Source organism: Hemiscyllium ocellatum, assembly GCF_020745735.1.
Source record: "Hemiscyllium ocellatum isolate sHemOce1 chromosome 41 unlocalized genomic scaffold, sHemOce1.pat.X.cur. SUPER_41_unloc_9, whole genome shotgun sequence".
Classification (NCBI taxonomy): domain Eukaryota; kingdom Metazoa; phylum Chordata; class Chondrichthyes; order Orectolobiformes; family Hemiscylliidae; genus Hemiscyllium; species Hemiscyllium ocellatum.
The window spans coordinates 159364-184420 of NW_026867579.1; the positions used below are offsets into that span (position 1 = coordinate 159364).

Sequence of the window (25057 nt, forward strand, 5' to 3'; positions counted from 1 at the left end):
TTTATCCTGGGCAGGAATCAGTAAAAATTCAAGAACCAGGGAAAAATTAACAATTTTATTTCTTAAAGTATGAGAATAATTAGTTAACCATTATTTACAATTTCTTTCTCCAACCTTTTACCTTCCCTTCTATAATACTAGTCCGATAAAACTTCCAATTAAGATTTACAAAACACCACCACTTATATCAAAACCAGTGGTTCTTGTCTTCGTATCTTCCACTGTCGTCTTTTCTCCTTGTTAGGAATCTATGTCACAGGTTACGTATTGAAAAGGGACTTTTTGAGAGAGGTTTTTTCAAGCAGGCTGGTGTGCTTTAGGCTGGGCAGTTCTCCTCCCAACTGTTCAGTTTTCCCATTTTATAATTCCTGAACAACATCCTCAATTCGAAGTTGATTGGACTTCAACATGTTTCAGGTATAATTTTAAACTGATCGGTCGATTTCAAATTTGCTTTTGTCTCCTACTAACGAACTACTCGAGTGGTTTGCCATTGGTGCCTGATTGAGATCACTTGGTGCTGGGTACGGTAGTTATGCTGCTTTTAACTCTCAAAGTACACTCCCATCTTCATAACAGTGTGCACTATGAGTAGAGAGAATTAAATAGGAGACTCTCCTAAAGTTTCATGAGACAGTGATGCTCGCACTGTGAGAATAACAGCAGAGTGACATTCAGGCCCGAGAAGACATTTGGAAAGCTAATGGAATGCTATAGCACAAAGGAACATGTCTGTTCTACAACACTCCCCAGGGTCCCACCTTGTCTGTTTTTCCAAAACAGAACACTGTAGCCTGGACTGAGGAGGGTCAGGCTTTAAGGTTATGAACAGAAGAGCCACACGAGGGTAGTTGATGCTGTAAAACCTCACCTCATTCAAAAAGGATTAGAATGAGACACTTGCACAGCTTTGGAGCCAGTGTGGGAACATAGGACTACTGTAGATGGGTTAGCACATTCAATGGGCCAAATATTCTCTCTGATGACCACAAATCGACAATATTCCCGTGTCCCTCAGCAGTCCCCTGTTTCAGTTTGTCTGTAGCTTGTGCCAGTGGCTGTGCTCGTTCTCGATCCCGAATCGCCCGAGGATCCTTTCACTGCCCACTCATCCCGTGGTCATTCAGAGATCAGACATACACTGCAGAGCCTAGAGACAGCTAATGGAGCGAGACGCAGGCACAGAATGGGTCCATTGAGTCCACCCTACCATTCACCGCCATTGCAGCTGACTGGAGATAGACGTCTCTACTTTCTCTTCCTCAGCCAATAAGTCTCCACCTTTTGGATGACCTAGCCTCCATGATGAAGTCGTCCAAGGATTCACTCCTCTCCCAGAGAGGGAATTCCTGCTCATCAGTCTTCAGTGAGTGACCCCATACTCTGTCACACGAAGAGAGATCAAACAGCTCGGGCCAATACTCTGCCGTTTAGCAGGAGAAAGGGAGAGCAAAGCAGGAGTGCTCAAGATGATCGAAAAGGTGTGGGTTAAATAGACATTGAGCAGATGTTTCCTACTCTAAAAGGGCTTTCTAGGATGAGGGGTCACAGCCTTAGGGGAACACGGACTAAGTTTAAAACAGAGCTGAGAAGGACTTCTCTCAGAATAGTGTGTGTGAAATTCACCATCCTAAAAGTGTGGTGAACTTAGGGTTTGTAATTGGAGGGGAGGCAGGAAAATGGAGGGGAGAAGCATAACAGCACAGCAGACTCAAAAGGGTCAAATGGCCAAGTTCTGTCCCCATGACTTATCCGCTAGCACCCCTCTGGTCCTAGACATACCTCCTGCAAGAGGAACATTTCACCACACATCTTCCAAACTCCAGGGAGGACAAATGAAGGCAGTCTCGATCAGTGACAGCTAGCACCACTGGAGTAGCTAAGAATTGGAAGGGGAAACCTCAGGAACTCTTGTCACTTGTACGTTTCCACTCAAATCATCAATGCAAGGCAGTTAGTAAGCTTGCTGATGACTCCACAAATTTGGAAGTATAGGGATAGTAGGGAAAGTTATAGAATGAACCACTGCAGAACAGGCCAGTCAGCCCTCACTGTTGCACTGCCCTACGAACTAATCTAAGCCCATCAGCCTACACTCTCTCATCACCTTCCATACCCAAGGATAGGCAGGTCGGAGAGATTGATTACATGGCCTGAGGAATGGCGGACTGTTTAAATTACATCAATGCGAGGTGCTGCATTTTGGAAAGACAAACCAGGGCAGGCCGTATACACTTAACGGTAAGGTCCGAGGGAGTGGTGCTGAACAAAGACCTTGGAGTGCAGGTTCATAGCTCCTTGAAAGTGGAGTCACAGGTAGATAGGATAGTGAGGGCAGCGTTTGGTACACTTTCCTTTATTGGTGAGAACAACTGAGTATGGAGTTAAGAAGTCATGTTGCAGCTATACAGGACATTGGTGATACTGTCTAGTTCTGCTCTCCATCCTAGCAGGAGGATGTTGCGAAACTTGAAAGAGTTCAGGAAAGATTTACAAGGACGGTGCCAGAGTTGGAAGGTTACAACTATCGGGATAGACTGGGACCGTTTTCCCTGGAGTATTGGAGGCTGAGGGGCGACCTGATAGAGGTTTATAAAATCACAGTGCAATCAGAGTTTTGCTTTCTGGGGTTGGGTTTCAGAGTCAGGCAGCACTGAAATAGAGCCAACCACATTTGTTGAACTGATGTAGTCCCATGTGCATGGCTACCTCAGGGTCAGCCTGGAATATCCAATGAATCCCAGCCAGCCAACTCAAAGGGTCCACCCTGCTACCAAGGGAGAGTCAGGCTTGTTAAAACAGTTGGAAGTTTAATGTCAACTTGAGAAAATACAGGTAAAATCCAACAGATACAAAAACAAAAATGGAACAACAGCTTCCCCCCCCCGCCTCCCCAGCCCACACAATGTAACGGTTACTACACAGCTTGCAGCACGTTCCAAACACAGTAACGGTATATAAAATAAAAAAAATTAAAAGATACAAATCCCATATGGTCCCAATGAATATGTACACGATCTAATAGGGTCTCTCCCGACGGTCCTGTCTGTGGTCGCTCCTGGAGAGAGCGAGAGAGAGAGAGAAAGCACAAGTTAGAAGTCTCTCCTAAATGATCAAGAACAGATCACCTCTTCAACCCAACAGCAGCCCAACCCAAAGGCCAAGTCACAGGGAGGTGTGGAAATACAGAGTACATGGCCCTGATCAAACCAACTGGGGACCAGTCACAGGCAGGGGGAAGAACATCTTCAACACCAACAGGGGCTCTGTGAAGTGTTCATACAACACGCCAACCTGAAGAGGGGGGGCTTTCAGGATAGATGTTCCTGTTCAGAGTGCACGGTAAGGGGCCAGTGAGATTCAGGAACAATAGACGCAATCATGATTTCCAGGTTTGGTCAAGAGAAAATCTTATTTTGGCTGTACACAGCTTGGTTCGACAATCTCAAATCAAATATAAAAAATGTGCAAGGACATTATCAAGAAAAATCAGGAAGGCAAAAGAGGGAATATGAATGAGACAGCATGGGCAGATCTGGTCAAGGATAAATCCAAAGAGGTTTTACAAACACATTAAAAGAGCAAGGTGGTATCGAGAGAGAGCGAGCGCGAGAGCGAGAACGTTAAAGGTGAATAAGTTATCTGCACATTGGACCCCAGGAGAAGATGTTCAATGACTATTTTGTGCCAGTTTTTACTGGTGGAGGAAGAATTGGAGTCTGAGAATAGAGAAATAAATTGTGACGTGTTAAAATCTGTGTGTTCAGGAGGTCTGAGGTGGATACATCTCCTGATCTAACGTACGGTCGGGAATAAGGGAAGAAATGGCCAGACCCCTTGGGAAATGTGTGTCGTTTACAACCACGGGCGAGGTGCCTGATGACGGCAGTGGGCTCACGTTGATAAAGGAAAAAGTGGGGAAATGTCCAACCTGGGTGCCTGACTTTGGGCGTGGGCAATTGCTGGAGATGATTTTAACGGAGGTCACTTGGAGGAGCAAAAAAATTGATTGGGGATAAAGTTGGTTTTGAGTGGGGGAGGACAAAAAAGTGTCTCTCCAACTTAATTGGGTTTTCTGAGGAAGTTACCAAAAGGATTGATGACGACAGCAATAGGCATTGTTTATTTGGATGTTAAGGTTCCCCGTGGCAGAGTAATTAGTGAAGTTGGGTCACTTGGGGGAAATCAGGGAGAGCCTGCCATTTAATTGGTTGACGTCGTAATGGTGAAGGGGATGCTTTTCAGACTAGAGGTCTGTGACCAGAAGTGTTCCACAGGGAACAGCTCTGGTCTGCTTTGGTCATTGATATAAATAATTTGGACAAGAATATAGAAAGCACGGTGAGTTAGTTTGTGGGGAACACCAAAATTGGTGGCAGAATAGATAGCGAAGGAAGGTTTTCTAAGATTACAAAAGGGATTGTGATCAAATGGACCAATGAGCTGAAAAATGGGTAAGGCGTATACAATTAATGGTAAGGTTGTGAGTAGTGTTGTCAAAGGGTATATAATCCATTGAAGTTTGTGTCAGATGTAGACAGGAAAGTTAACAGCAGCGTTTAACACACACGCCTTCATCATCCAGTCCGCTGTACAGGAGGAAGCTTCTGGAATACTGTGTCACCCAGACGAAGGAAGAATACTATTAAAATGGAGAGGGCTCAGGAGAGATTTACCAGGAAAGGAAGGGCTGAGGTACAGCGAAAGGTGGGAACTGAAGCATTGGCTGACAGGTTCATGAGGAACAGAGGTGGTGGATGGTACGGCTGTGCCAGGAAGGGGAGTGTGGGTAGTGACAAGTTGGTGGCAGGGGAGAGCGAGGGGGGAGACAGTCAGGAGGCAGTGTGTGGACAGCTCAGAAAACATTACCCCCACGACATATCAAAAAAGGTGTGGAGTGGCCCCTGGACACCCCCCCAACCCCCAACGTACCTGGAATCCATTTTGCCAGCTCCCATGCCATAACCACCTCGGTCTCCACCTCTGCCACGGTAGCCTCCTCTGTCACCACCGCGGCCCCTGAAACCACCACGGTCAAAGCCACCGCGGCTACCACGCTCACCACCTCCACCACGATCGCCTCCAAAACCACCTGGACACAACACACACACACTGTACAGGAGCTGATCAGCAGGAGGAGGAACAGCAATACCCTCCCCGCCCTTCCCCAAAACAACTGTCCCCCCCTCACTCCCCAGGACAGGGACAGCACCGGGTTAGATACAGAGTAAAGCTCCCTCTACACTGTCCCCCCCATCTCACACTCCCAGGGACAGGGACAGCACAGGGTTAGATACAGAGTAAAGCTCCCTCTACACTGTCCCCCCCCCCATCAGTCCCAGGGACAGGGACATCACGGGATAAGGTACAGAGTAAAGCTCCCTCTACACTGTCCCCCATCAAACAGTCCCAGGGACAGGGACAGCATGGAGTTAGATATAGAGTAAAGCTCCCTCTACACTCTTTCCCCCACCCCCCAAAAACATGTCCAGAGACAGGGATAACAAGGTCAGATACAGCTCCTGTGACAGTCCCCTCCAAACACTAAAGAGCCCATGACAATAAAATGGCTGCCTGTTCACAGGGAGCTGTGCTGGGATTGTGATCTACCACACAACCATTTAAACCACAGCACAGTGTCCCCCCCACCTCAGGAGCCCTGACCTACCCATCGGGGGTGGGCCTCCTTCAGGCTTGGGCGACTTGCACTGGTTACACTCGTTCCTCCACGAGAAGTTGATGTTGCCACATGTCCTGCCAACCAGAAAAGCAAGGTCACCATGGTTATTGATGTCAGACTGTCCGGTCACCCTGCCCCCTGCACTGTACCACATTCCCCACACCCCCTCTCCATCGCCCTCAGAGATCAGAGAGAGGCTGGGACCAACATCTCGCACAGACACAGGCTGAGATAAGGGGCTCTGGAGTAGACTGGTTCAAGTCAAGGCACTCAGGGATTCACAGGAACAAGCCCCAGGAACGCTGAGGGGAGAGTGGGACTGTTCCAGGGAGATGGGAGCGTCCTGGCCTGTTCTGGACAGAAGGATCTGATTGAGGCAGCCAGCGTGATGGTAACAGTGTTGTGCGATGGAGTTACAGAAACCTGCCCGTCTTGGGTGGGGGTGGGGGAGGGGAAAACGAGGGAGCGGGGTAACAGATCCGGGGACCCGGAGAGGGAAGCGGATTTCTGGGACTGGTCGGTGGCATCGGGGACATGCTGTCAGGTCTACTTACGGGTTGGTGCACTTCCAGTCGCCGGCTCTTTGCTGCCCACCACCCGATCCACCTCCGCCGCCTCCCCCACCTCCACCGCCGGAGAAGCTGCCACGGGGACCACCACCACCACCGTATCCTCCACGGCCCACTGGTGCTAAACAGCAAAACACACACACACCCCTGTTACAATCTCCATAGTATACACTCGGCACCTGGACAGCAGCCGCTGAATAACCCAGAGTGGGTGCCCAGATTTACACCAGTAACCAGGCTGGCAGAGGGGCCTGGCAACGTGGCTCATTTCAGTGAAACGCCCAGGGAGGGAGACTGCAGACAGAGCAGTGCTGCATCCTCCCAAATTTGACAGGAACAATGGGATACAACAGTTACGCACCATCTGTGTGACAATACCTCGCCCTTCAAAATAAATCCGCAGCACAAGAACTGCCGGCTGCCTGTGAAGGGGAGATCCTCTTGAAAAACCGAACAGTACATACAGACAAACAAGGACGTTACTGAGAGACAAAAGCACCTCTCCCTCCGCCGCCTCCTCTCCCTCCTCCACCTCGCATGCCCCCACGACTGAACTCCGTCCTCCGAGTGGCAAAGGAGACTTTGATCAGATTGCCATTGAACTCCTTCCCTGCAGATACACAAGACAAACAAAAATTACAGACACTAAACAACCGAACGAGCAAAAATAGAAGTCACACTGCTGAGTGCTATCCCAGCCAACCAAGCTGGAATACCGGAATGATCACAGGAAGAATGGGGATTGGGGGGGGGGGACACAGACATCGTGGGGTGACAGGACATCAGTCATGATCAAATGGTGGAGCCTAATTCTGTTCCACGACCTTATGGGGACAGATGGTGTACTTTCTCTGTATCTGTGGTATAGCAGCAAGCTGCATCTTACTGACTGCCTACCAACCATCTGTTTACAGCGGTTTAGTCAGGTACCAGGCAAAGCCAGGAGATGTGCTGACTCACCATCGAACCAATCGATGGCTGCTTTGGCAGAAGGAGGGTCGTCAAAGGACACGGTGGCCTCTCCCTTCAGCTTGCCCGTCTCCCGGTCCGTGTAGAGGTTGATCATCGGCTGGCCAGTCCTCTTGTTCACCTGGTGGGGAGGGGGAAGAGAGGAGTGATGAGCTTCCAGCAAGAGACAGCAAAGCCCTCCAGACCCCCACACCGTGCTGATTCTCAGTCAGCAAGGATAGCATGCACAGCCCTTCTGTAAAGTTCCAGTGAGAGCAAGGAACAGCTCAGTCTGGAGTAACATGCCAAATGTACCCCCATTCCCCCGAGGGCTCCTGGGGAAGTCTAACCCTTGAATACAGACCACCCATCCCCACCCTTTTACTCCTACGTGCAGCCAGCAAAATGGAAGCCCAGAGGGTGGGGGAAAATCAAATCTTGGCTTGAGATCAGTAGAAAGGGAACATGCCAAACAGACGGTGAAAGCAGTCTGCCCCCAGGCAGTGCCCGAGTACCCCACATCGGTAACTCCAGGTGCCTCGGTACAGGGCACTCGAGGACACAGGTGTCTCACCTTGATCACCCCAATCTGCTTGAAGAAATCAGCAACCGTGTCAACAGTGACATTATCACCCAGCCCCTGGACAAAGATGGTGTTATTGTCAGAGTTATCCTGATCAGAGCCTGAGGAGCAGACGGAGGAGAGGATTCGTTAGGCAATTGGTACACACACACACAGGAACAGAAGGAAGAGGAATGGAAAACAGGCCCCTACCTGGATTTGGAGCACCGGGTCCTTGGTCTCTCGGTCCTTCAATGTGAAAAAGAGAAAAATAAAGAGATTCAGCAGCAGAGAAAATCATCACCGTCCATTCAACATCAACAGCCCCAGCCGGTCACACCCCCAACAGCAGAAACAATTCACAGGTAACACAACAGCACTGATAAAAGTAACAGGGTGGAGAGAGATCCAGGTGCACAAGGCACTCAGCAACAAATAAACCATTTACCAACTTCACAGCAAAGAACATTGTACCTGCAGTTTCCAGCAAATCACATCAGCTACATTGGAAAAAACCCAACTCCAAACCTACAAGAAACACCACCTTTTTGTATTCCATCAAACACCTTTTGATTTGGTTGAGTATTAAGCACACAGAACCCAAAGTTCACTTGTTTTATTAGAGTGTGTATATATATGAGTAATGATTTAAAACCACCTCGCTCCTCCACTGATCTGTAACCAGTTTGAACACATTTGCATTCTCCATATTTAGAATTCAGAACTTGTCAGCCCCAATGGGCAAATTCTTTTTTTTTTAAAAAACGATTTTCAAAGACCTCTTGTTACAAACTAAAGTGTTCCTGACACACTGGGCATTTGTCATTCATTCTGCAATACTGTTACAGCTCACATCTTTAATAAAACCCACACGTTCACACGTTTTACGTTTAACATTTGTCTCTGAAACGGATACATCTGTTTTAGAAGCAGCCTACGCTGATACAGAATGTGAACAGGCCTTCGGATCGGAGAGCAGGAGTGTCTGCTGGTGGTGATCTAGAACAGGTCTAGCCTTCTCGGGGACATGCCTGAGCGCGACAGCACCCTGGTCAGCGAGCAGACTGGCCCCCTCTACAGTAAGTTGCTGTGGTACAGCGACTAAGTTACAGTCACACACAAAAACAAAACAGGGTGTTCCTTTCAAAACACACCCTCCCCTCTCCCTATCACATACCCAGCAGTTGCTTTATTGAACATATCCTTTTAAAATAAGGAATCAGGTTAACCAACCACCTTTTTCGCCACCTTCATATTGTTGAGACTGACAACAGTTTAGATCTTAAACCTCATGAAAACTTTTAGCACCCCATTCCCATATTGCAGCCACTAGCCACCCAGACAAGCCTCAGAACACATCTGCACATGTCCAGAGACAGGGTGTTAGGGCCAGTGCACTCACATACAGAATGGGAACAGACATAAAAACAAAGGCAAATTTGCATGTGGCAGGATGCTCTTTTCCCCCAGTTCAGGCGATCCCGATCTGCACTCCAACAGGTCATCACCCATTAAATGGAGACAGGGAACCAGACTACCTCTGCAAGGGCACAGCCTCCTCTCGGGTCACCCTGCAAAGCTTTCTGGTTGGAGCCAAACAGGCTAACCCTGGAAGCCAAGGTAAATACAGGTCCACCTCTCCTCAGGGGAAGGGGAGAGGCTTGGGGGCAGGGGGATGGGGGGGGCACTGAGGCAGGGAACGTCACTCACCCTTTTCACCCCCAGAGGCGTGCTAGGCAATGAAAAACACCAGAGGGCCGCAGGGCCACGTGCATAACACATCGCAGAACCTGCTCACCAATAACCCATGGGAAGCCTGATAAGCTGGAGAAACTCTGAACCAAGTCAACAACCGCTCCAGAATATAACCCAGAATTGGCAGCAGTGGTTTTGACTGGTCTCCCATGGCAAACTAAACACTGGTGTAAGTACACATGGAGATCAACAACACCATTACCCAGTTTAAAACGGGGCTGGCTGGTTTTTGGAGAAAGAAAAACTAGATGACATGCGTTTTAACTTTGCGAGCCAGGCCCAGATTGAAGGGTACCACTCAGTGCCCACGTAGCCATCAGGAAGACAGCCACTGATGTGTCTCTCACACCCACCCACCATGTTAGCCTGTTAAGTGACACTCCCATAGGTTATATCCTGATCATGGTGGCTTTGGTGGCAACACATTGCAATTTTCATTTTCATAGCAATACAACTTTTGTTTCACTTTTCCACTTTTTTTTTGCTTTTTGGAGTTGCTTAACTCTTCACTTACCACCAAACTTATTGAATCCACCTCGGTCACCACCGCTGGGGAGACAAATTTGAAGACTTTGAAGCTTTTTTCCAACGTGTGCGTGAGAGTGTGTCGTGTGTCAACTTAAGCATAAGGTTCTATGGAATATATATTATATATACGTATATCATTGTTTCCTCCTTTTAAAACCAGACCTCTTGCGACAATGGCACCGAAACCAACTCTTTTCCGTTGCAGTTTTGTTTTTTTTTTCTCTCCAGTGCGTCAGAAAACCCTTAACTGGTCAAAATTTTCCATTGTAAAAATGTATTTGACTAACACCAAACCTTGCATAAAAAAAGGACAATTGCAGACCTAAGCTGAAGCCAGAATTTAACCGTTTACAGCCCTTCAATCCAGTTCATGTTAAAAATAAGACTGTCAATATATAGGTTTAATACAGGAATCAGGTCGTACTTTGATAAAAGGTACACCCAGTTTGTCTTTCATTACCTTGCAATACATATCTCAAAACACAGACCATTACTACCACAGAGTTTTGTGTGTGTGTGTGTTTGTTTGTGTGAGTGTGTATGTGGTAAAGACATCTTGCAAGCTTGCGTTAACCTTGGATTTCTTTAAAGAAAAATAACAACCATCTGACCAGGCTAATTTGTGATGGTGTTTAAGCTACTGTAAGACATGCATTTTCTTAAACCCATTCCCCTCCCCTTGTGGAGCCTTATAAAACAAAAACCAAAAACAGCAACAAAAAAAAATATATAAAGACTTGTTATGTAAAGCTAGTGTGGAGGGTGGAGAAGTGACATAGTTCATTTCACTTTGAAACCTGTGACACACAAAATTGCAGAATTTGTTAACATCAGAAACAAGGTGAAAGCACTCTTTTTTTCTTTCTTTACATCTACATATTCAAAACGAGAATAAAAGACACTTGCTTCCATTGTATACCACATACTCACCATCCGGGAACTTGGCAAAACAGACAAGACAAAACCCAAATACCAAACGCCCGAGTGCAGCAGCGGGTCTGATGGAACTGGGAAGCCAATAACCAACCCATGGCTGTGCCTGGACTGAAACACACCCTGAGCCGGTCGAAGATGGTGGCAGGTGACACACAGGGGGAGGTCCACCAAGCAGCAGAGGCGGCCACTCGGCCTACCTTGTCCATGCTGACCCGCTTGGCGCCTCTGGCCATGATATTTCTCTCCCCCCACCCCCGCAATGTCCCTCTAAGCCCAGCCCTGCCACAGAGTTGTGGAGTCATCACGAGCTCCCTTTCAGTAACACTGTTACAACCCCCCCCATCCCCACACCCTGAGCCGACAGCAGAACCCACAGGCGGGCCCTGGCAGTTGGAAAACACTCTTGTGCAAGAGAAAGAATTTGGTCTCGTGTGAAAAGCCTGGAAACTGGCTGCCACTGGTCAGTTATGCACCATGAACGAATGAGCACTATACGTATATTTATGCACACAGTTACACGCACACACAGACACGTCAACGCACCAACCAGAAACAGGCTGGATGGAGCCTCAGCAGTGCTGTTTCGTCACGCAGTGAGTAATGGAAACCTTAACCACCACCAACATGGAAAGAGAGATGCATCAACTTTCATGAAATGAAACATTCTTCAAAACGGGGCAGATTATAAAGACAGAAGCCCCGTAAACAGAATCTGCCCGGCATCTCCCAAACTCCAGTGAAAATTGTCCAGCGGGGCCCGGTGGCCCCGTTACCAATAAATAACAATAATTGCAGACAGAGTGGATGAACCTTGACCCTCAGCAGCGACTGGGAGGGGCAGCTCAACACTCCCTCCCCCAGAATGGCACAACCCATCCACCCCCGGACCAAAGGGAAAGACAGGAGGTTAGTCATCACGAGTTCGTGGTTGTTGCTTTTCAGAACAAGCAGCAGGAAAGTGGTCGCTAGAGGTGCTGACCCTTACCCCATGCCCCCACCACGACCTCCACGACCTCCTCTTCCACCACCGCCGCCACCACCACGCTCGAAGCCACCGCTGCCACGGTTATAGCCTCCTCGGCCCCTGCCACGGCCGTCCTGCTGGCTCCCAAAGCTGCCGGATTCCTGGTTGCCGTAACCACTCGAGGGGCTGGCATCTTGGCCATATCCACCTTCCATAGCCAGGGAGACAAAGGCAGGGTGGGGGAGGGACAGACAGAAAAATTCCAGGTCACAAGGGAAAAACAACAGCGTGCATGCTGCATCGCAACACCCACTCAGAATCCCTACAACATGAAAACAGGCCCTTAGGCCCAACAAGGCCACAGCAACCCTCCCATTCCCCCTACCACCATTACTCTACATTTACCCCTAACTGATGCACCCTGACCTACCCATCCCTGGGCACTACGGGACAATTTCCCACGGCCAATCCACCCTAACCTGCCCATCCTTGGACTATGGGAGGGAACCCAAGCAGGCACGGAGAAAACGTGCAAATCCCCCACACACAGTTACCGGAGGTAAGGAACTGAACCCCGAGCCACTGGGCATACCTGACAGCACCCAGCCACCCCACTGCCTGTGAATTCACAGAAGAGTACTCCAACTGAAGGGTTCGCAGAACACTGCTCGCTGTGACTCTATTCAGTCCCCACAGTCAGATCATGACAGCCAGCTGCGTTACGATGTACCCAAGATCTCGGGCCAACTCCAGTGAATTCAACAACATTTGGGCAGAACAGAATTCACGGATTGGGATAGTTTGCGGGGAGGGGGGGTGCAAAATCACTGTTTCCAATCAAGTTATGGGCAGACGAGACCAGTCCATGCCAAACATTTTCCCAAACTAAAAATGACACCCACCTCCCTCCAAACCTTTCCCAATGTCTTTTCCCCATTCTGACTTTACTTGTAACCGGCACTTTCTACAGAAGTTCATTCCACACAAACCACTAAAACAAAACTGCGCCCCAAAAATATGTGCCCTAACCTTGAAATCTCCCACCTGAGGGGAAACACACCTACCACTGACCTGATCTATGGCCCCCATTATTTTATAAACCTCAACCGCCCACACTCCAGTGAAAGAAATCCCAGCCTCTCCTCACGACTCAAACCCTGCATTCCTGGCGACATCCCGGGAAATCCCTTCTGAATCCGCTCCAGGTTAGTAACACCCTTCCTATGACAGGGTGACCAGAGCTGGACACAGTACTCCAGCATCCTGTACAACCTCAACATAACATTGCAACTCCGACACTCAAAAAGGTCAGAATGGGATTGATATTGTCCAGGGCTTAGAAGAACGAGGTGGATGTGGGGAGATCACCTCCCCGCCCCCCAAAGGGCATGGCTGAGGACAGGGTCCGGGCCTTTCAGATAGAGCCCAAAATTCCCTTTCTACACTCAGGAAGGTGGGGAATCTCGGAAGTCTCAACCAGTGGCCTGCCACTGAATATATTTCCATCTGGGAGGGATTCCAGGTCTCGGAGGGGGAAGATTAATCAAAATGGAGCAGCTGCATAGTGCAGGTCAGATGCAGGAGACACCACTTCCCTTCAGATAGAGGGAATAGAGTGGGAGTGCGCCTTGAGTTCCTGAAACGTACCTCCTCCAGAGGAGCCTCCACTGCCGCCGCCGCCGCCACCACCACCACTGCTCCCACTGTACTGTCCTTGCCCGCCATATCCTCCTTGCTGGCCCTGGTAACCACCTCCTTGGCCATAGGATCCAGGCTGCTGGCCGTACGAGCCCTGTGGTTGGCCATAGGAGCCTTGCTGCTGGCTGTAAGAGCTCGGCGGTTGGCCGTAGGAGCCCTGTTGACCATAGGAGCCCTGTTGCTGGCTGTAACCACCTCCCTGGGAGTGCCCATACGAGCTCTGCTGGGAGTTCGAGCCCCCATAGCTGTAATCAAAAAGAAACCTTAAGATGTTAGTATGTTCAAGACGTTCCGACTGCCTTTAAACATTTAAACTAAAATGTAAATGCTACATTATAGACCACATTTGCTGCACTAGAAAATAGACCGACAGGAAGGCTCAGAAAAAGGGGGTGGGGGGAATCTCAAGGTATGCAGAAGATAGGGACACGTGGGCTCACCAAACGATAACAGGATGCTGTAAGGCAATTAAGACCATTTGCCGTAGCATCAGTGAGTAGGACACCAAGTGATAACATTCACAGTTGTTCCCCTGTGAAACGAGTGAGTGTTCGGTTCGGACCCCGAAACAAAACTGTACTATCAAACACTTCGTCAGTGACGGTCAGATGCTGCCAATTATAGCGGACTCTTATTACCCCTTGCAAGCAGGGCAGAGAGAACAAAAAAATCTTTGCTGACTTCGTTGCAAAGGACACCAGAGAGAGACCGTTTTAGTGCTGGGGCTGCCGAGCCAGTAGAAAATTAACTCAGTGCTTATCTGCTATGGACTGAATGTATTTGCATTTTGGGACTGGATATTGAGTAGCCATTACCAGGTATTAAATACAAACTCTTTACAAGTAATATTGATGAAGCCCTAACTTCCCTGCTGTTTTTACAGACTCATCAATTCTTATTTGAATTTGAATCACAAACTTGAGAAGGCGGCATGTTTAATTCGAGACTAATTAACCATTTGAAGGTCAGCCTTGCAGGAATATTCCAGCCTTAAGCACAGAATTGTTCTGTACTCAAGATAAAAAGCAGGAATCTGCTCCCAGCTTAAAATTACTCTAAACCTAACATTGAAGAGATGCTGACAATCTGTCAGGACACCTAGTTATGGTCAAAAGTTAGCCCTGCTTGCTAAGAAGCCGTTTAGTAAAATAATCGTACCAGACATGTGAGCTGTGCAAGGTGACCTTGTGGACTTGCCAGTTAGCTTAGACTGGTACCTCTTTCCAATAGGAATTTCTCTCACTAGCAGACTAAGCTGTTCGTATGTTCTTCCCACCCGATAGATAGCTCAGTCAAGTGCACACAGAGCTATCAATTCACTTTTCTTCCTTACAAAAAGATGGTCTTTCACGGTTATCTGTCCTATTTAGAACAGGCAGTTTTCTTTCAAACTTTTGCATAAAGGAAGCCACTTTATCAGTACGTTGGAGTAGCCTGACAGAGCACTTGGAGTTGGTACCCTACTCTCCTAGGTTATTAGAACCTAGCTAGTTTCGTGCACAGATATCAATATTATGTTGTAACAGTGATGCTATCAATGAACAAAAGGGGATGACTAAAATTAAACTAAACTGTAAGAGGTTCTTTATTCCAAACTGCCAACAAGTACGATCTCCGGGACAAACGGAGAGGCTTACAGGTCGGAGTCCACAAGGGATTCCCTGGCCCATCTCAAATCTGTGCTTTAACAGGACTGATGCATCAGGTACACCTCTGCTTCCTTCCCCGCTGGGACTGATTACACACTGCGTCAGGTACACTCACTCCTTCCAGCCCCTCTGGGTCACAGTGCGTTTATAAAGACACCTCCTCAAACAGATATGGAGTGACGTAGACGTTTCAGTGAGAGCTCACCTGCTTGATGAGGAGGTGGAGGTTGGCTGCTGCCCATAGCTGGGGTAAGAGGACTGCTGACTGTATGAACTCTGGGAGCCCTGGGTGTTGCTGTAACCCCCTGAACCGTATCCTCCTTGGCCAGAGTGACTGTAGCCTTGAGAGGGAGGCTGACTCCCGTAACCTGCCAAAACACAAAGGAGGACAATCCGTTACAAACGCTCACCAGCCCATTCAATGGTAACATCACACAAAAGGAAAAATTGAGCTCCCGGGGCACAGCAGCGCAGAGCAACTCTGCTCAATCAGCTACCCATCCAGAACCAACAAAACAACCCTGTTCTTGCAGCAGGGGGCAGAGGATAATCCTACTGCTTCAGCCGCGCAGAACCCTCTGTGTGTGTGTGTGTGTGGGGGGGCAAGATCACCAGAATAGCCCTATCTTCAGAACTGAACTAGAGCTTACCACTCTGCGCTTGACTGTAGGATGAACTGTAGCCCCCTCCCTGGCCGTATCCCGATGAGTCCCCTGACTGGCTGTAGCTGCTGTAGCCCTGGTGGCTGTAGCCTTGAGGTGGGGGCTGTGAGTAACCTCCTTGGCTGGACTGGGTGTTGTATGCCCCATAGCTGTGACGGAGAGAGAACAAGGACACAGGCAGGTTAGAAGATACACACCCTGGTAACAAACACAAGCAGCAAAAGGAGTCACTCAACAAACAGACTCACCTCTGAGGAGCAGACTGCCCGTAGTTCCCAAGATCTGCTTTGGAGAGAGGAAAGGAAAAAGTCAATCAGGAATATTTCAGTAACAGAGAGCACTGAGAAAGCTACAACCTTTTAGGGCTGAGATTGCTTGAATGGATAAACACTTGGGTAGGCAAGGATGCAAAAGCCTGTCAGGAGGTAGACGGGAATCTGTCCGATTCATCGCAGGGGTCAAAGGTTAGGCCAGCATTTAATGAACTGTCCTCTGGGTGAAGGAGGCCGGCAGAGTCAACCACATTGCCATGGGGTCTGGAGTCTCGGAGAGGCCAGGCCCACAGGATGTTAGATGGGTTTTTCCGGGTAACCTACCACCATAGTGGGCGTGCAGCACAGTGACTCAGTGGTGAACACTGCTGCCTCAGTGCCAGGGTTCAATTCCAGCCTCAGATGCTTGTGAGGAGTCTGCGTGGGTTTCCTGCCACAGTCCAAGAATGTGTGGGGCAGGTGAACTAGCCAATGCTAAATTGCCTGTAGTGTTAGGGGCACTAGTCAGGGGTATACAAAGGGTAGGGGAATGGGTTTGGGTAGGTTACTCTTGGCGCGGGGAGGGGGGGGGGTCAGTGTGGACGTATTGGGCTGAGCAGCCTGTTTCTAATCTACATTTCATGGCCATTAGATTAATTCTAGATATTTAATGGAATTCAGACTCTACCATCCACTATATTGGGATTCATACTCAGCTCCCCAGAACATTACCTGGCTCTCTGGGTCAACAGTCTATAGATAACATCACAAATCACAACCCCAATGGTGGGGCAGGGCTGGAGGGGCTGAGTGGTCTAAACCTCCACCAGATCCCACTTCCAATCCACGACAGTTCAGGACGATAATCCCGCTGGGCAGGAATTTCTACAACCTCCAACAGGACTTCCTCACCCAGGATGACAGACATCTGTCAAAATGTGCGACAGTCCCTATCTCAACCTGCCCCTCCCACCAGGCTACCTGATCCAACTTCACCTGAAATAGAGGCCTCTCTCTCTCTCATGGCGCCAATATTGAAAGCAACCCCAACGGAAAACCCATCTAAACCTCTGGTGCCCACCAGGGAAGAAAACAAAGTAGAGGGGCAGGAATTCTCAAAGCATCAATCACAGAGGGCAGCAGATACAGAAAAGGTTGCCCAGGTCAGCCTGGGCATTGGTGAACAAGGAACATAAATCCAGCCTCTCCTATTTGAGGCTTATCACCCAATGCAACTTCTTAGTGAAACTCTCCTGAACCCTCTCCAATGTAATTATTCTGATGGGATCCTTTGTACACGGTGGCCTAACCAAAGGGTTACCAACATACACGAGACCACCGTACTGCTATATTCTACATCGTGGAGACTGAAGACAAGCAGCATTTGCCCCCCCACCCTGTTCATCATTATCTATATGTGCTGACACCTCCAACTGGAGTTGAGGGCGCTGATCTGAAAGTACAGAGAAATTGCTGGCAACCCAGAGTAGATTCACTGTGCGGAACTCCAGTTATGATAAAGTGAGGACTGCAGATGCCGGAGATCAGAGTTGAGAGCATGATGCTGGAAAAGCACAGCAGGTCAGGCAGCATCCGATGATGTCTCAGCAGGAGTCAAAGTTTCAGACATAAGGGCTTACTCTGTTGCCCCCCGGATGCTGCCTAACCTGCTGTGCTTTTCCAGCCCCACGCACAATTCTGATCTCCAGTTATATCTCAGTGATCTAAACTCAAGGGGGATCACCATGAGGTAGGACAGGAAACACCAGTATTCGCAGAATGCTAGGGGGTGAGATTTCTGAAATTACACCTCCCACCAACCCTCCCCGCAACCATGTGGGACTGCGCCTGTGAATTAGAGAACCCCAAATGTGGGACTAGTTACCACACCTCGGACAGACTAGGGCCTGAGGGCACACCCTCACAGGGACAACCGTTTAGAATGCAGGACCTTCTTCAGCCAGAGGATAGTAAAGCTGGGGGCTGAGTCATTAAGAGTATCAGACAAATGAACACAGAATCTTGATCAGTAAAGGATCAAAAGTTACAGGAAGAAACATATTAGCCATGAACTAATGGCCTAGTAAACTTAATGGGACAACACAGTGGCTGCCACTGGTGCCTGAAAAGCACCAGGGACCTAAGTTCAATTCCACCTTAGGCAAGCAACGAATGGAATTTGCACATCCTCCCAGTGGCTGCATGGGTTTACACACGGTGCTCCAATTTGCTCCTCTAGTCCAAAGCTGTGCAGCTTCGATGGATTAGCCGTAGATTCTTCTCATGGAGACAGGCCCTTGGACCCAAACCTTTTCGTGCTGATCAAAATGTCCTTCCAGGCTAACCCCATTTCCCTGCATTTGGCCATTGTCGTTCTAATGCTTTCCCATTCATTATCAATTACTTCCACTAGCAGCAAATTCCATATCCGGACCACCCTCTAAAAGAACAAAAGGTGCCCCTCAAGCTCCCTATTATTCTTTCTCCATAAACTTTAAATTGGTCACCTCCGGACCTCAACCCCCTGACCCTGCGAAAAAGACAGCGCGTTCATGCCTTGTGATCTTACATGTGCATATAAATTTGCCGTGCTCTCCCCTTTTAAATAATAAAAAAATTCACAAACACGGAAAATACAGAGTGGGATGCTGCTGGCATGAACTGAAAGGGCCTGGCTGCATACCTGTACGGGTAGCCTCACCCTGGTGGCATATACCAAGGTTTGACCTCAGAACAACTGCAAAATCTCCCCTCCCCCCACCACCACCTCGAACAAAGCAGAAGTGTGACAGAGGGATTGGTAACCCCATTCCTATCTAGTGCAGGGTGATGGGAGATTACCTAACAACATTATAGGAGAACGGGAGGACTTCAGATGCTGGAGATCAGAGCTGAAAACAAGTGTGGCTGGAAAAGCGCGGGTCAGGCAGCATCCAAGGAGCGGGAGAGTCGACGTTTCGGGCATGAGCCCTGCCTGAAGGAGGGCTCATGCCAGAAACGTCGATTCCCCCTGCTCCCTGGATGCTGCATGACCTGCTGTGCTTTTCCAGCAACATATTTTCAATGTTCATTACACTCTCATTCAAGCAAGTGGCTGTGGGTTTTGGTGGAGCCCTTTACCCTGAGCTGCTCAGGGTCTTCCTGACCAAACCTGATGACGTTGGGCACTCCTGGCTGTTGGCAAAAGGGGGCAGGGGTTAAAGGGCACAAGCAGACTTCCGTTTTGCGCCCAAGCCCCGCCCCCTACCCTCTCCCCACGCCAGATAGCGCCGCGTTGACGTCATCACGCCGCCGGCGACAATGGGGGGGGGAAGAGAAGGAGAGAGAAGAGCCGAGAGAGACCCCGGATGTAGCCGCCATGGCCGAGGCGTGAAACCAAAGAGACGGGGGACGGGGCGCCCCACCATCCGGCGCCATCCTGGCCGGGGCAGCCGCGCGTCGGGCGACCGACGGCGCCGCGGCGGCCGGGAGAGCGCGGGGGAGGCATCGGCCGCGCCAGATGCTGGAAATAGGCGGCGGAGTGACCGAAAAAAAGAGAGAGAGAGTGAGTGAGGGGAGAGGATGAAGGGTCGCCATCGGCACAAGATGGCGGCGCGGAGCCGGCGGCTGCTGCAAAGGACCCGCCCATCCCTCCGCGCAAGCACGCTCACGGCAGGGAGGGCAGAGACAGGGCCACGCATCCTGGGGTAGCCGATGTTCCACAGAACAAAAAAAAGAGACGACTAAGAGAGAGAGAGACGCAAGCGGCGAGGGAACAAAATGGCGGCGGGACACACGACACCCCCCTACATTTAAAAAAAAACGTTGCGCACTTTGTTCGCCGTCGCCCCTCACCAATGAAATTAAAACCGTCCCATCCGCCCACAGATCGAAAGGTTTCTTGAATTTAAAAAATAAATAATTTTCCGACGTTAAAGAGAAAATGGCGCCCGCTGAGGCCCGACAAAATGGCGGCCCCGGCAAAAAAATTAACCAGACGCTGCGCTGAAAGAGCGCCCTTCCCGGCGCCCGCTCCCTGAGAGGAAACGGGAGAGCGCGGACAACTCCCCTGCTTTTCCCCCCCTCCAATCTTTCATTTCGTATCATTCGCTTCCCTCCTGGTCCTCTTACCATTGGACGCCATCTTCACGCTGCTCTCGCTCGGAGCTCCGGCTCCGACTGACCGTCTCCGCTCCGAGAGGGGCCGGGTCTACCCGGAGAGTGGGCGGAGCCTCGGAAACCCCGCCCCCCTTTGGATCACAGCAAATGAGGACGGGGGGAAGTGGGCGTGGTCCTCACAACCTCGAGGGGGGCACCCCATCCCTTTTTTGTTACCATTCACCCCCCTCCCCCCCCAACTGAACATTGCTCGTTTTGTCGGAAAACGGACGACCCATTTCCCCCTTTCTTTTCCGCCATTCTCTGCGCTATGCATTCGTCCCTCCCCTCCACGGAGTTGGTACAGTCAGCTGGGGGGGGTGACCACGTGATCTCCAGCCTTCGCGGACAAAGGACGGGACCATCTCCCTCCGCTCCCTCCCACCCGTCCCCACGCCAGAGAATGGTGCAGCCGGCCGAGAATCCGTGGGGGTGGACGAGAAACGTTGAAAATGGAACCCTTCGAGGAGGGTCACGTTGGATTTGGCAACCCTGCTCATAAATATCTTAGTGACTTTTCTAACATCAGTTGGATCGGGGACACTCGTGTCAAGTGATGTTTTGAACTAAAGGTCATGTCCGTCCTGTTGCAAACACCCCCCTTATCAAAATGGGATGGACGATTCCAAAAGTGAACACGCCCCCAACCTGGGAAGGACTCGACCATTCTCTGCGGAGGACGAGGGGGGTTCACAAAGAGTCTCGTCAACGGTATCCACTCCTAAAACCGTTTTAAGAAGTTGCACCCACGGGACATCATGTCTCCATCTCAGAAAATTACGGTTTTGCCTCTCCAAGGTTTCGAGTCGAGCACCGGTGTGGGATCAAGTGTGCAAACGACCAAGGACACCCCTCTCCAGACCAACACCAAGAGCTTGGGTTCCCCGAGGGTGGGGGGGGAAGAAGCGGCCGGCGGAGGAAGGGGGCGGGGCTTATAGGTCACGGAAAGGTCACGTTCCATGCCTGAATTTTATGAATGAATTTGGCGCGCAGTGAACTGTTGCCACCTCTGGGCAGAGCCACGTCCCTGACCTTATGGGTTTTGGAATGGGTGGAGGTCAAGGGGTTACCTAAGGGGGTTAAATGGGAAGAAAATTCAACAGTCTTAAATCTTAGAGATGGAACAGCATGGAACATAATACTCTGACCAATAAAGGAAAGCATACCAAACACCTTCTTCACTATCCCATCTACCTGCAACTCCAAGGTCTCTGTGTTCAGTAAAACTCCCCAGGACCTGACCATTAAGTGGATAAGTCCTGCTAAGATTTGCTTTCCCAAAATGCAGCACCTCGCATTGATCTGAATTAAACTCCACCTGCCACTCCTTGGTCCATTGGCCCATCTGGTCCAGATCCTGTTGTAATAATTATGGCGTCATCTGCAAACTTACTAACTGTACCTCTTATGCTCACATCCAAATCATTTGTATAAATGCAAACCATGGCATTTATTCGGAGAGGACTTGAATATAAAGTTAAAAATCACACAACACCAGGTTATAGTCCAACAGGTTTAATTGGAAGCACACTAGCTTTCGGGGCGACGTAACGATCGAGCCCTCCACAATCATCTGATGAAGGAGCGTCGCTCCGAAAGCTAGTGTGCTTCCAATTAAACCTGTTGGATAATAACCTGGTGTTGTGTGATTTTTAACTTTGTCCACCCCATTCCAACACCGGCATCTCCAAATCTTGAATATAAAGTAAGGGATGTACTCCTGAGGCTCTAAAAGGTTCTGGTCAGGCCACATTTGGAGCAGCGTGCACAGTTTTGGGTCCCCTACCTCAGGAAGGATAGACTGGACGTGGGGTAGGTCCAGAGGAGGATCCCTAGAATGATCCCAGGAAAGAACAGCTTAACATTTGAGGAACGTTGGAGGACTCTGGGTCTAAACTCGATGGTGTTTGGAAGGTTGATGAGGTTCTAATTGAAACACACTGAATATTGAACGGCCTGGACAGAGGAGATGTTGGGAAGATGTCTCCATTGGCGGAGATTCACACACGGATGATCCCTGGAATGGTAGGTCTAACATACGAGAAACGGCTGAGGATCCTGAGATTGTATTCGTTGGAGTTTAGAAGATTAAGGGGAGATTCAATAGAGACGTACAAGATAATTCATGGCTTGGAAAGGGTGGACGCTCGGAAATTGTTTCCGGTAGGCGAGGAGACTAGAACCTGTGGGCACAGCCTGAGAATTAGAGGAGGGGGTCAATTCAGAACAGAAACGCGGAGACATTTCTTCAGCCAGAGGGTGGTGGGCCTGTGGAATTCATTGCCGCAGAGTGCAGTGGGGGCCGGGACGCTAAATGTCTTCAAGGCAGAGATTGATAAATTCTTGACGTCCCAAGGAATTAAGGGGAGAATGCGAGTAAATGGAGTTGAAATGCCCATCAGCCATGATTGAATGGCGGAGTGGACTCGATGGGCCAAATGGCCTCACTTCCACTCCTATGTCTTCTGGTCAATGCGAGTGACATTGGAGTTGGAGCTGGATTCCAACAGGGAGATGAGGATAGGATCAAACGGCCAGTTGGTTACTTTTCAGAGACTCAAAATACCCCACAATCAAAAAGGAAGTTTGGGACTGACCTTACAGCATTTTAGATTAGATTACTTACAGTGTGGAAACAGGCCCTTCGGCCCAACAAGTCCACACCGACCCGCCGAAGCACAACCCACCCAGACCCCTACATTTACCCCTTACCTAACACTACGGGCAATTTAGCATGGCCAATTCACCTGACCCGCACATCTTTGGACTGTGGGAGGAAACCGGAGCACCCGGAGGAAACCCACGCTGACACGGGGAGAATGTGCAAACTCCACACAGTCAGTCGCCTGAGGCTGGAATGGAACCCGGGTCTCTGGCGCTGTGAGGAAGCAGTGCTGACCACTGTGCCACCCAATCTAGTCCCACTTGGCAGGGTTCAGAAAAGATTTACAAGGGTGTTGCCAGGGTTGGAGGGTTTGAGCTACAGGGAGAGGCTGAACAGGCTGGGGCTGTTTTCCCTGGAGCGTCGGAGGCTGAGGGGTGACCTTATAGAGGTTTATAAAATCATGAGGGAGCATGGATAGTGTAAATAGACAAAGTCTTTTCCCTGGGGTGAGGGAATCCAGAACTAGAGGGGCATAGCTTTAGGATGAGAGGGGAAATTTTAACAGAGACCCAAGGGGCAACTTTTTCCACGCAGAGGGTGGTATGGGTATGGAATGAGCTGTTAGAGGAAGTGGTGGAGACTGGGACAATTGCAACATTTAAGAGGCATCTGGATGGGTGTATGAATGAATAGGAAGGGTTTGGAGGGATATGGGCCGGGTGCTGGCAGGTGGGACTAGATTGGGTTGGAATATCTGGGATAGCATGGACGGGTTGGACCGAAGGGTCTGTTTCTGTGCTGTACATCTCTGACTCCATAAGACTCCAATGAAATAGTCTCATATTCTTGTCTTTAAAGCATCCTAAAAATTTGAGCGGGTTGTGATCTGGGTGGAAACAACCGTCTCCGACACAAGTGGGCGGCGTGGTGGCACAGTGGTTAGCACAGCTGCCTCACAGGGCCAGGGACCCGGGTTCAATTCCCGCCTCAGCCAACTGTCGGTGTGGAATGTTTGCACATTCTCCCAGTGTCTGCGTGGGTGTGCTCCTGTTCCCTCCCACAGACCAGAAATGTGCAGGTTAGGTGAATTGGCCGTAGTGTTAGGTGCAGGGGGTAAAATGTAGGGGAATGGGTCTGGGTGGGTTGCTCTTCGGAGGGTCGGTGTGGACGTGTTGGGCCGAAGGGCCTGTTTCCACACCACTTTCCGATAGGAAGGAGACCAGAATTGCACGCAATATTCCAACAGTGGCCCCTAACCAATGTCCTGTACAGCCGCAACATGACATGCTACAGACTTTTAATTTAAAAATCGCACGTTTTGGGTCGTAAGAATGTAATCGCAGATGCGTTATCACGGATTTAACTGATAAAGTTTAGATGAGATTTAATGTATGTATCGAACATTAAAATAAATTAAGTTAAACGGGAAGTTAGGATGAACTTAGATTAACGTTATCTGTATGTTAGGGTAATGTAAAAAATGAGGTCTGCAGATGCTGGAGATCACAGCTGCAAATGTGTTGCTGGTCAAAGCACAGCAGGCCAGGCAGCATCTCAGGAATAGAGAATTCGACGTTTCGAGCATAAGCCCTTCATTCCTGATGAAGGGCTTATGCTCGAAACGTCGAATTCTCTATTCCTGAGATGCTGCCTGGCCTGCTGTGCTTTGACCAGCAACACATTTGCAGCTGTTAGGGTAATGTGTTGAAAGAATAGAGAAGCTATCATTTTATTATGATGGTTCATTTTTTTCTTAAGCGGGAGGCGTTTTGAAGATATGGGTGCACTGTATATTTAAGAGAGTTAAAAGCTAGCAGAGCTACCCACCAGCACCCCACTCCGTTGTCAACAAGATATCATGGAGCGTGTGGTTCAGTAGCTAGGCTAGCTGGTTGCTTGGAAACGACACAAAAAGATTTGAATTTGGTCAGTCGATTTAAATTATACTCCCCCACCAAAAAAAATCAATCTCCAATCCAGTTTGAATTGAGCATATTGACAATCTTAAAAGCCCGATGCTTTGGGGAGGGGTATAAGACCGGGGAAAATTGATCAGTTGGGAGGAGGACTGCCCACGCCACCAGCATGTAGAGACTGCCCGAGAAATAGCTCT

At 49.4% G+C, this 25057-nt stretch overlaps 1 protein-coding gene across 4 annotated transcripts; it reads right to left on the bottom strand.

Moving 5' to 3' along the window:
- Positions 1-2790: 2790 nt before the first annotated feature.
- fus (FUS RNA binding protein) lies at positions 2791-20380 on the bottom strand. 4 transcript variants are annotated; one of them, XM_060822315.1, is made up of 15 exons: positions 20313-20380; positions 16200-16236; positions 15940-16100; positions 15495-15657; positions 13590-13885; positions 11964-12150; positions 10029-10063; positions 7973-8008; positions 7772-7881; positions 7210-7339; positions 6749-6859; positions 6235-6370; positions 5669-5754; positions 4933-5092; positions 2791-3058 (listed from the first exon to the last, which is right to left on the bottom strand). In XM_060822315.1, the coding sequence occupies exons 1-15, from the start codon at positions 20323-20325 to the stop codon at positions 3019-3021; spliced, it is 1701 nt and encodes a 566-aa protein (XP_060678298.1). In that variant the 5' UTR covers positions 20326-20380; the 3' UTR covers positions 2791-3018. The 4 variants fall into 4 exon arrangements, with proteins under 4 accessions (XP_060678298.1, XP_060678299.1, XP_060678300.1 ...); XM_060822316.1 differs by having other exon boundaries at positions 16200-16233; positions 20313-20372; XM_060822317.1 differs by lacking the exon at positions 10029-10063.
- Positions 20381-25057: the final 4677 nt, after the last annotated feature.

Coding starts and splice junctions, on each gene's coding strand:
- fus (XM_060822315.1), bottom strand. Junction 13,886..15,494: donor TCCACCTCCTCATCAAGCAG/GTGAGCTCTCAC, acceptor TTTTGATTACAG/CTATGGGGGCTCGAACTCCC. Junction 8,009..10,028: donor TGGATTCAATAAGTTTGGTG/GTAAGTGAAGAG, acceptor TTCACATTGAAG/GACCGAGAGACCAAGGACCC.